Here is a 12,018-nt window from a genome sequence, read left to right as displayed (position 1 = left end):
TGTCCCATACCACTAGAATAAGCGGTATATGTCATACCCTGATGAATCAGGATATCATTGGTCACACTCATCGTCAATCTCATAAATGTCAAGTCCCATCACATAAACACTGCCGTGACAAAATAATCATCAGATATCAAATCCCAATCCAATGTCAATTCCACAATATAAGTCCAAATCCAAATCACTGTCATTATGTACCCGGGTAACAAAATCATACCAGTTGCAGTTTTGGCTAGCCACTGCAGCATGATTTTGTGATTGGTGTTACCTAAATTGGCGAATCTACACCAATAAGACATGCTGCCTAGATCGGCGAATCTGCACTAATGCTGCCTATATCAGCGGATCTGCATTTATCCTTGTGAATAGATCTCCAATTTGTTAGTGTGCTGCCTAAATCGACGGATCTGCACAGATAATTGGTGCTGCCTATATCGGCGAATCTACACCAAGATGAGCATTTACACACTGCCTAAATCGGCGAATCTCTGTGCATGTGACCAATGGACTAGACAGGGCATAGAAACATAAAAATTGTACTACCTGTTTCACACCACATTGGAGTAAGATTGAGTAACAAGTACTGACAAATTGGTATTTAACGGAAAGCACCTCGACTCACATGAGTAGATGCATATCTCAATGTGAAATGATCGCAATAGCAATTTCGTTTAATACAAGTATTGGCACAATGTTAGAAAATGCAGGTAATTAAAAAGAGCCATACCGTCTGTCAAAAAAATTAGATGGTAATCAAGATGATAAGTAAGTCACGTGCGTTGACTTTATGTAAGTGTGTTGTTCTCTGTGGAATGGTGTATGTGTAGGACTTTGAAAATCATAGAGCTTTGAGAGAGTGCTATGAGTGTATGATTGCTTGTGTTTACGAGAAGATTTTTCAAAACCAAAAATTGAAAATGCAAAGAGAACTTACCTCTGTGCTGTCCGTAAATCATTAGACTCTGGATGATATACTGTATTTGAAACTATGTACCAGTTTGTGCGTGGGGAGAGGTGTACAAGTAGCAGACAACTGTAACTACCAAATGGACACCAAAGTATAGTTAATAAATTCAAAATGTGTTAATTTGGTGTTAATAATTGGCCATGAAATAAAATCATATTTTGCCTTATTAGTTTATAGACTAGATAGGGAGAGGATGATAACTGAGTAGGAAGAAAAACTCTGCAGTTTTAATTTTAATAGCTAAGATCCACTAGAGTCACAAATAGACATAAAATGTAGGAACCAGATCCGATTTGATTGTATAACGCAATTTGAGAGACAAAATTACATTGATTACTTACAATTATTTATTATGATTAGCCTTGGATCGATTAGAAAGTTAGATGGAAGTAATAAATTGTTGATTGTTTTTGTTTGAATAATTGGAGAAGTCCTCTTGATATTGTGAACTGTGGGGGTAAAGGGCATGGACTAGTGTAAAGTCACGATATCACAAGCATACATCTTGTATATCATGTAAAAGCCAGGCTACAAATAGGAGATTGATCGAACAAATAAAAAAAACAATGCCAAAATTCATTGGATCTGAACTGCTCTTTCCTAGAGACCTCTATTTGCTACAGGCATTTCCAGATAGTCATAGAATTATGTAGGAGAATTTTATTTTATTTTTTATTCTTTTTTATAAAACGGCATACTTAAGCTTCTCATTTAAACTTGTAGTAGGTATTATGGGAGTCTGCAACTTGTACAAATTAGCTAAACTATGCTAAATAATTATGTCTTGAAAGTCAGATAACATAGTGACATGAGAGATATCCCTGTTAGTCAAAATTAGGATGAAGTAAAGGTCTAACTAGCTTGAGTAAAAGAAGAAGGACCCATCAGGAAGAGATTTTGGTTTGCGTAGTAACGAGACGGTATGATATGTGTGTGTATGCGTATAGCATTTGTATTGGCAAGTGAGTGGGTGTGTCTGTGCCGAAAGAAATCATCGATGTGAGAGGTTGCGGACAATTGAATACAAAGGTAGGGTTCGCAATTTGGTGAAGGGGGGTAAAAGAGAGAGAAATAGTAACAGTCTGCAGAAGCCAATGAGATCAAAATGATACGGTCTTGGTGAGTCTCATACAATGTCGGGATAAAATAAAATGAGGTAAAAGGTAATCATCATCCTCATCATCAAGGTGTTGTCTGAGAAGGTATTGCAGAGGTCTCTATAGAGCTTTGTCAATGTACGCCTTCTTGTAATGTGGCATCTTAAGAATCTTTGGCTATTGTGATGTTGCATCTACACTTGGCTTCTACTTTGGGGTAGGTAATGATTCGCAGGTCATGTCTGTAGTGACTTCGTACGTTGTAGAGATGCAGAAAGTTGGTAAGCTGAGGTGGCAGCACTAACGGGGCTCTGATACCATTGCTACAACCGGAGGCATGGAGTTCCCTCCGAGAGCAGAGTGCTAAGCCTGACACGGCGAGAGAGAAGAGGGGAGAGGAGAGAAGAAGTACACAGACACTGGGTGCAATCTCCCCCTGTGCAAGAGTGACCATTTCCCTCCTGCACGTATTTCATTTATAGATTTCTTAAATGGTTAAATTGAGTACAAACTGGCCGGCCGGTCATAAATGGCCAAAGCTCATAAAGAGCACTTGAATAATAAAATGTACATAAAGTATGATATCCTTTTGCAATAGCCTTTAGCTCGGTCAAGCCTTTTCCACCTATCACAGCTGCAATAAATAATAAGATATCAATTCCATAACAAAGGGTGTGCCTGAAAGATGATTTCTGTGATGTTCCCACTCAACTATCGTGGCCTATGGGGCTTTTTCTCATGACCTCTAACACGTGAGGCTCGGTGATCAAGCTCCTTGATCAGCTACTGCAAACGCACCCAGTTGGTGCAACCTCTATGCGTGAGTAGAAAGCCCAAGAGTGCAAGCTAGTAGTGCATTCCAGCCTGCAACACACAAAGAAAAAGGAGGGGTTTATCAATGCATGATTGGCATTGTGGTGGATGGGGAAAAATTGGGTTTATAGACTCCTTAATGGGTCCTTTCTAATGGAGCATGCCACACATTGCAGAACTTGCAAAGCACGAGGATGAGAGAAATGTGACGTTATATATACTCTTGATGGGTCCTTTCTTATGGAGTATGCCACACATTGCAAACTTGAAAAATCATGAGGATCACAAGAATATAACTTTTACACACCATGCACGAGTTTGTGTAGAAGACATGCAAAATGAATTTTTGTGCCAAGCTCAATTAGAAGAAGTCAAGAGAGCTTAACATCATAGAAACCATCCCACAAGATCTCAATGATCTATCCAACATGTCTTTGAACTCAAAATGTGCTACTCAAGAGGGATAGGAGATAACCAATCCGAGAGAGAGAGAGAGAGAGAGAGAGAGAGAGAGAGAGAGAGAGAGAGAGAGAGAGAGAGAGAGAGAGAGAGAGAGAATTCTACATTAGCATGTAAGAGTGAGCTCAAAACGTATAAACATTAGGGAAAATTTGGACTCTCAAAGGGGCCCTATGAGGAGGTTTGACATTGTCTCTCTTGTCCAAAGTGGGCATCCCGGTGAAGCTAGTACATAAACGCTTTGTCAAAACCCTATCAACCACCATATCATTGGAAAGATCTTAAAAAGTAGGTTCTAAATCCCCAAACTTCGACATATTTGGAGTTGATTTGTAGAAGTTATGGCCTCCCCACCGAAGCTGAAATGTGGGGAGAGATTCCATTTATAAGACAGAGTTGTCACATCAAAAAATGGAATCTTCTAGAATATAAGTAATCTGATGGCATGCTATATATCAATGGATAGATCTCGATGAGTAAATTCTAGCTCCAAAACGTCCGATAAGTTTTGATTTTATTTATAAAAATTTTACGGTGTGCCTGTTCTAAACAAGAGAGAGAAAGTAAAAGTCCTTATAGGGCCCCTTTGAGAGTCCAATTTTCCCTAATGAATATGGACACGAGACTATGCTAGTGTTTGATTATCACCTAGGTAAATTTGTCCTGTGCCTGCAATATCAAACTTAAAGATTAGCAATTCAAATAGAAATGAGTTTCCCAACTCTATTGATTGGTTTTGGGTCACTTGCCTCATTTAGGAGAATTACAATGAGAGAGCGCGATTTTAGCATCTTCAATACCTCTACAGGTGACATGGGCAAGGAGGTAAGACCTCGCCATGTGTGTACCCCATCAAGGCTGGGGTTCAAGAGGCAAAGCATCTATAGTCTTTAAGTGGTGCCCATTCCATGGGAGATTTAGAGCGCATCTACACATGGGGGTTCTATCCCCACCTTCACTACTACTTCCCAAATCCTACTGCTAAAGCTACCAAGCTGAGGAGAGTGTTTTCACAAGGTTACAAGTTTCCATGTGGTAGAGGCAACGACCTTCTATAGCCTGTGAAGGAATGGCCACGAGAGCGTGCACAAGACACACACACACACACACACACACACACACACACACACACACAAAAAAAACATCAACGTGTGTGTGTGTGTGTGTGTGTGTGTGTGTGTTTGTGTATGTGTCTGTGTCCTCTTCCATGACAGGTGGATCCTTGCTTGCAGCATTGCTAATTAACGACGGTGTGGGAAAAGTGGATTCAATGCTGCACAAGAGTTCAGGGGTTGGGGTCAACTCAAACCCGTTCAAATTTGCTCTTAGTAGTTGTAGCCAACATATAGTCGTTGGGTCAAAATGAAATATTGGGGGTTGAAGCAGCTGCCCCAGTCCTTGGACCCCACGGTTTCCCTTGACATTACTTCCCCCTTGGAGTAGTGTTTTCTTCCTCGAAAAAAAAAGTGAGAAACTTCTTCCTAAGAACACTAATGTTTTCCCAAGTGGAGCCTTCTTCAGGTCGATATTTCCACTTGACTAATGCGTGTCGACGTACATGATGATGTGTGCGTAAATCATGATAGTCTAAGATTTGTTCAGGTTCATGCGGTTGGATACGAAGTTTAATGAAATTAACCACAATCTGCTAGTTAATGATATTGTCATCCCCATGCAAGTGTTTATGTAAACGACTTACATGAAATACCAGATGAATACAAGACTGTGGCGATAGTGAGAGTTTGTAGGCTTGATCATCAACTCGCTTGAGTATTTTGAAAGGCCCACAGTATCTTAGAGGTAGTTTAGGTGTTGACCCAATCTTCACAGTTTTTGAATGTTGTAGCACACGCAAAACTATCTCTTCTCCTCCGGGAAGGTAAGTTGCCGATGTTTCTCATTAGCGTACTTCTTATACTGATCCTGCGCTTGTCAGAAATTCTCACGAGCAATTTTCAACATATCCATATGGTCTTGACCTGTTGGAGTGTTTTTATTGCCAACCCCACCGTAACTGGTTATCTAGGTTGGAAACCGTACATTAGCATGAAAAGACTAAATCCAGTCGTTACATGCTTAGCACTGTTGTACGCATAGGTAGACACTCTTCCTCGTTTGATTTCTTTTCACTAGCGTATGCTCATAGCATATCCTCTATCACTTGATTGACTCATTCAGTCTAACCATCCATTTCAGAATGATCTGTTGTACTGAGGTTGAGTTGTGTACCCAATCGTTTAAACACACCCCTCCAAAAATGACTATTGAACTTGGGATCACAATCACTCACAATGTTGCTTGGTAGCACGTACAACTTGTATAGATTGTCCACAAATAGCTTTGCTAATTCTAGAGTCTTAATTGAGGACTTGGTTGGAAAAAAATTGCATAGTTTAATCAACCGGTCTACAACTACCCATACCAAGTCACGACCTCATATAGTGGTTGGTAAACCCACAATGAAATCCGTAGAGATACTTTCCTATTTACCAAGAGGAATCTCTAGTGGATGTAAGAGAACTCTTGCCTTTGCGGTGCTCTGCTTGTTAACTTGACATTTTTGGCAATGCAAGACATAGTCTTGGACATAGTCATGTAAACCTGGCTAGTAAAACTTTCATCAAACGAGAGCATAAGTCTTCTTAATGCCTGGGCGCCTTGCACTTGGACTATCGTGACATTCTTAAAATAATTTGGCACCGAATTTCCACGTTCGTTAGTACACAAACTCTGCCCTTCTGGAGTAGGTATCCATAAATCGATGGAAAAATTCTTCCATCTCTATAGTTCATCATTCAACAGAGGAGAACTAGGCGTGGAGGTTAACGATACAATAACAACGTTGAAGCGAGAAGGATCCCTCATTTTCACATGGCTCCATGCTTTGGAGTATGCATCATCATGATCATATTTGCCCTTCAAAGAATCCAAAAACTCACTTCAAATTTCTATGAATAAAAGAGAGTTGGTCTCAGGCATACGACTAAGAGCATCAGCGCACCACCACATTGTGTCATCCTTTACGATATTGGAGCTCTGCGTCATACTCCTAAAAAATATCAGCCCACCTGGCCTTTCAACCCTTCATTAAGTCAATTTGTTGTGTAAACCATTTTATGCTTTTATGGTCAAACATAATCTCAAACTAAGCTCCATACAAATAATGCCGCCATGTCTTCAAGGCAGACTTTATTGCATAGAGTTCGTGTTCATATGCAAAGTAGTTCTGCTGTGCTAGGAAGGTACATTCTTCTCTCCTAACAACAACATATGTGCGCCTTGGGATTCAAACATTAGAATGTTGTGCTCGTAGCTTCGCTTAAGTGATGGCCCTAGGCTATGCAACCATTCTTGACCAAGTACCACATCTGCCCTCTCCATATTCATAACCTAGACATGCAAGGATGTCGTATACCCTTTAATTTCCAATGGTACAACTCTCACTTGAGTGTCCCACACCTCGACATCATAGTCGTTCATCATTGCTACCTTGTAATGGTGGGAACTCCGAGTTTGGGGCAATTTGAGCCGTTTCACTAACCCGTAGTTAATGAAATTGTGTGTAGCATCATCATCTACCAAGATACGTACCTTGTGCCTTGAATAGATCTGTGCATATGCACTAGCTCATGTGGACCGAAGGTCTGCTGCCACATGGAAGCTGTTATAGAGCAATTCATGTACCATCTCAGTGTGTTTACCTCCACATTGGAGAAACGTGAGGAATACTCAAGAGGCAACAATTGCACCCTGTGCATTGCTCTCTCCTTGCATACTTCCCCTTGGGGCAATCCTTTTTGCCATAGCCACTTCCTAAGCATTAAAAACATAATTTTTCCTTTTTTGCCTTCTCAAATTCTTTTGTAGTTAGAGAGAGACCCTCTGCCAAATGCATGGCAACACATGAGCTGTTGGAATGTTGTTAGAGAGGTGCACCTTAAGAATGAGCTCGTATGGCTATGATGAGCAAAATTGTAAGATCGATGCTTCACCGCATGGGCACTGCAAAAGCATTCGCTATGGTCTTTGTTTCTGGGGGTTGAGGCCACCCGTTGTATGGTGGTCTGAAAAGCATTCATCTTCTTTTGAGAAAATCCTATGTACAATGTTGGTCGCATGTCCCGACTCCCTACCCTTCAGCCATTTTCACGCAGTCTGAACGCCATCATAGGTGGTGTGCGCAATCGACTCGACACTAAGTCGGCAACATTGTTCGGGAATAATGTGTCTCAGCTTACTGTCGCTTTGAAATTGAAATATTCTTGTTAAGAGGAAGAGAAAAGGAAAAGTCCCGGCTAGCTTTTGATTTAAAAAACTCTAAAATTAGGAAAATATTACCATATTTTTCTTCCAGATGGAAAATCCATAAAAAGGAATTGTGTATGCAGTGTATGTATGGTTGTAAAAAGGGAAAATTATCAAAATACCCCTCTAATTTGAGGAAATTCCCAAAATACTCCTCAAATTTCAAAAATTCCCAAAATACCCTTGTATCTATTTTGGTTGGAATGTTCAAGATTTTCTAATCTTCATTTGTTTTTGACAATTGAGATCCGTTTTTGAGTGCTCAGCATGTAATTTGTCACCAGTTACCATCGCAAAAAAGGCAATTATGTCTAAAAATAATGAAGCAATTCATCTCCAAAGCCTACGTAACCAACTCAAATTGTAGTTTTAGCATCTTGTACGATAGAAAATCACTCTTCTTGTGAACACCTACAGAAAAATTTATTTTTTGAGAAATTTAGTCTCACAACCAGGGGTATTTTGGGAATTTTGGAAAATTTGAAGGGCATTTTGGGAATTTATGACAAAATATTAGGGGCATTTTGGGAATTTTTGAAATTTGAGGGGTATTTTGGGAATTTCCTCAAATTAGAGGGGTATTTTGGTAATTTCCCCTTGTAAAAATGATTTTTCTAGTGGTCGTGACTCACTTCAGACACGCATAAGGACACTTTCTTCAAAAATTCGTTAACTCGTTAAATATAGATCTATTTGGAGAGAAGAAGCTGACGAAGCAGACCATGAGTTGGGTGGTGGCAGCAGCGGTGGTAACGAGCCTGTTGATGATATGGGTCAGCCTGCACAGGTTTGGGCAGCGCCATAGCCACGACCCCAAGACTTGGCCTCTTGTGGGCGCCCAACTGGAAGCTTTCTGTAACTTCGACCGCCTGCATGACTGGGTTCTATCCTTCTTCAGCGATCGCCACCGCACCGTCAAGCTGTCCTTCATATCTGGCTCCTTCTTCTTCACTGTTGATCCTGGCAATGTAGAGCACATCCTCAAAACCAACTTCCCCAACTATCCCAAGGTAATATTACTTTTCCTTCTTCTTCTTTCTTCTGATTCTTCTTCTGTGCTCACGAATTTTCTTTGTTTTTCTAATATAAATATAAGGGTATGGCCTGGTGGATTTTTTCTTGGTATGTGTTGTATAACTTGATCAGTTGAGAAGGACATAGTTTTCTTCTGCAAATGTGCCAGCGTGTATACACGAATTGTTTCAAGCAAAATTTAGGGTTTATGATTGAGCTGCCCTGCCTTTGGGGCAATTTGAGAGACATATTTTTCTTTTCATGTTTGCTATTTTTCTATATTTAAGTTAAATTCAGTTGTCTCCTTTCCCTTGATCTGTGTACTTGTTTCTTTGCAATTCTGATTTTATAGCGTTTTTGTGAATTTATAAAATTTCTGTCTCTTTGTGTATTAATTTCTGGCTTCAATTTCAACAATAGTGTTTCTACTAGGCTTACATTTGAGGAGATTAGGGCTTATTAAGGCCTCTGTCTTCATGCTGTTTGCTAAATATATAATCAAGTGGCCTGGCATGGCAGGGAGAGGACGCGCACCGTGCACTGTATGATTTTCTTGGGGATGGGATCTTCAGCTCCGACGGAGAGACATGGAAGAAGCATCGCAAGGTGGCCAGTCTTGAGTTTTCAAACAGGAAGCTGTGGGACTTCAGCACAGATGCTTTTAGAGAAGGCGCTCTTCACCTTGTTGAGATTCTTGACTCTGCAGCATCCTCACAGAAAATTGTGGATTTGCAAGTAGGGGCCTTATCTTAATTCATCTTGCAGTAAGACACAAGCATGATTATTGTTATGTCCCTAGACATCAGGATGGCAGCCTGAGCAGTGTTCCACCAGTGTGATCCAGGCCCTTAGGTTAGGGCGGTTATGAAGTTCCATAAGTAACCGGACTGTGGGCTCGCAAATGCACACACACAACCGATAATGGTACTTGAGTTGCACTACTCAAGAAAACTCTCTATTTAGATTGTCCCAACCATTGAAGCACTTTACTGAAAGTTTGTTTATGCCTTTGCTAACACATACCCTTACAGGACACTCTTACATGTTTTGCATGCATACCGGAGCAACAGCGTGCCTAGTTTGTTTTTTATCGACAGAATTTGGTTGGGGATATTCCATGAACTAGTGGTTTACTTACATGCAGGACCTGCTCATGTGAATGACATTGGACTCTATTTGTAAAGTTGGGTTTGGTGTCCACATTGGAAGCCTGTCCCCAGAGCTTCCGGATGTGCCCTTTGGAAAAGCTTTCAAGAAGGTCAATGAGATTGTCATCACCCGTCTCTTTAATCCATTCTGGGAACTGAAAAAGGCTCTCAACATCGGCAATGAAAGATTTTTGAAGCAGGAAATGAAAGTAGTGAATTCCTTCACCACAAACATCATTAGGAGGAGGCGAGCAGAGCTTCAAGAAAAAGATGAGGTGATGCTAGGGTTAAACTGACTTAAGTCTCTCTTTCTGTCTATGTCGTCTCAATCGTGTATATTTTCTATGCAGTAGAAGATGACAATTGCTTTGGAAAACCTAACTGCTCACTCTTGTAGCTCAATCAAGACTTAAAGCAGTCGAAGTTGGCCAAATCTGCCAGGCTCTTCTTCTTTGAAGAAGGGAAATTAAATACATGTGATTCTCCACTTCTAAATCTCAATGAGAAATTGCGGGGGGTGGGGTGTGGGGGCGGGGGGGGGGTGTTTTGCTTCGTTCAAGGGAAAATATGTTCATGTGATGCTCCATGTCTAGATTTTGATGATAAAATTGCAGGATGTGTTGTATCTGTGTGTTTTAATCATGTATGGCATTCTATAATGATATTTACTTCCTGTTTGAAATGCTTGTGTGTCTGATAAGGGATCTTGTTCCATTCTGCGAGCAGGGGAAACCAGACCTCTTGTCACGGTTCATGGCGTACAATGTAGGGCAATCTGGGGCATTTGATGATAAGGAGCTATGGGACGCTATCTTAAATTTTGTGATTGCAGGGCGAGACACCTCGGCGATCACTCTCTCCTGGTTCATTTTTTGTGTGTGCAACCACCCACAAGTGGCGGATAAAGTCTTTGAAGAGACAGTGGAGGTTTTAGGCTTGCAAGAAAGGACTCAGACTTATAGTTTTGAGGAGGTTGCGGAGAGATTATCATATGAGACACTCAGCAAAATGCACTATTTGCATGCTGCCTTGACGGAGACGCTGCGACTCTACCCAGCAGTTCCAAGAGTAAGTTAACTTGAGAGAATAGATGCATGAGTTTGAATATCATCAACATGAACATTTCCACATAGAGTGAGAGAGCTTTGGTATTGAGCCTCTGATGATGAAAGCAGGATGGGAAGCTTGTTGCTAGCAACGATGTTCATCCGGATGGCACTCGTGTGAAGCGCGGCGACCGAATTGCTTACGTCCCTTACTCGATGGGTCGAATGGAGTTTCTATGGGGGGAAGATGCATTGACTTACAATCCGGATCGGTGGCTCGCATATGGAGTCTTCCAACCAGAGTCGTCTTTTAAGTTTGCGTCCTTTCAGGTAACACAAATCAACTACTATTGCATACAAAGTGTCTTGCCGGTATTGAGCATTATGAGCAGGTACTTGGTTGTGTCATGATATAGAGATCAAGTTTGTGTGTGCGTCTGTATGTGTAAGTGCTAATGTGCTGATTCCTCTTGCAAATTATGTCTCACATGAGAAAGTTTCACAAATTTTGGATGTGGGCGGGACCACGAGTGTGCTTGGGCAGGGAGTCAGCATACTTACAGATGACGATGACAGCTGCATTGTTGTTGTACTTCTTCACATTTCATATTGTCCCTGGACATGTTGTGAAATATCGTGTTATGCTGGTGATGCCCATGGCCAATGGGCTTCGTGTGCGGGTCTCACGCAGATGAATTTATTACAATTTGTTCTTTGGACATTAACAATTGCCTCCCTGCTGTATAGAAGCCCTTATTTCTGGTAGCATTTGTGAAAAGATCACCCAAAACACACCTTTAAAAGGCTGTACAGAAATTCTTACTAGAACCCAAACTGATCAATACATGCTCTTTTTCCTCCTCTCTTTCACTCATTTTTGTGGCTCAAACAGCTAACCTAAGGGTTTTGCATCTTTTTCATGATGACTCTTTTCTATAGTATCCATGAAGAAAAGAGTATGATCCAATGAACAAATCTTGGTGAGATTGATTTGCATCATGACAAAACAGCTGATTTCAGCTCAACGCTGCCTAACGACATACGAAATGGTCAGCTAGTCCTAGTGAAATGATCTCGTCAAAGAGACAACTCTAAGCTTAATTCACTTCAAAAAAATTTGCTATTTCACTGTTCATTATGCTCATTTGCTATTTGCAGAAAATTAT

The 12,018-nt window shown here is 40.8% G+C and overlaps 2 protein-coding genes across 4 annotated transcripts; both read left to right on the top strand.

The window, feature by feature from the left end:
- The first annotated feature begins 8,326 nt into the window (after window positions 1–8,326).
- Window positions 8,327–9,424, top strand: LOC147442854 (cytochrome P450 704B1-like). The gene is made up of 2 exons (XM_086529719.1): window positions 8,327–8,654; window positions 9,178–9,424. Exons 1-2 carry the CDS (start codon window positions 8,367–8,369, stop codon window positions 9,409–9,411), a joined length of 522 nt encoding a protein of 173 aa, XP_086385845.1. The 5' UTR covers window positions 8,327–8,366; the 3' UTR covers window positions 9,412–9,424.
- On the top strand, window positions 9,258–11,707 carry LOC147442853 (cytochrome P450 704B1-like). 3 transcript variants are annotated; one of them, XM_086529716.1, is made up of 4 exons: window positions 9,258–9,393; window positions 9,803–10,081; window positions 10,533–10,874; window positions 10,982–11,513. In XM_086529716.1, exons 2-4 carry the CDS (start codon window positions 9,818–9,820, stop codon window positions 11,261–11,263), a joined length of 888 nt encoding a protein of 295 aa, XP_086385842.1. In that variant the 5' UTR covers window positions 9,258–9,393; window positions 9,803–9,817; the 3' UTR covers window positions 11,264–11,513. The 3 variants fall into 3 exon arrangements, with proteins under 3 accessions (XP_086385842.1, XP_086385843.1, XP_086385844.1); XM_086529717.1 differs by lacking the exon at window positions 9,258–9,393 and adding an exon at window positions 9,483–9,582; XM_086529718.1 differs by lacking the exon at window positions 9,258–9,393 and having other exon boundaries at window positions 10,982–11,182; window positions 11,350–11,707.
- The last annotated feature ends 311 nt before the right edge of the window (window positions 11,708–12,018 follow it).

The sequence above is a fragment of the Adiantum capillus-veneris genome, chromosome 14 (assembly GCF_014529385.1).
Source record: "Adiantum capillus-veneris isolate H3 chromosome 14, ASM1452938v2, whole genome shotgun sequence".
NCBI classification, from domain to species: Eukaryota; Viridiplantae; Streptophyta; class Polypodiopsida; order Polypodiales; family Pteridaceae; genus Adiantum; species Adiantum capillus-veneris.
Note: the sequence above shows the minus strand (reverse complement) of the source record. Positions and strands in the feature narration are given on the sequence as shown.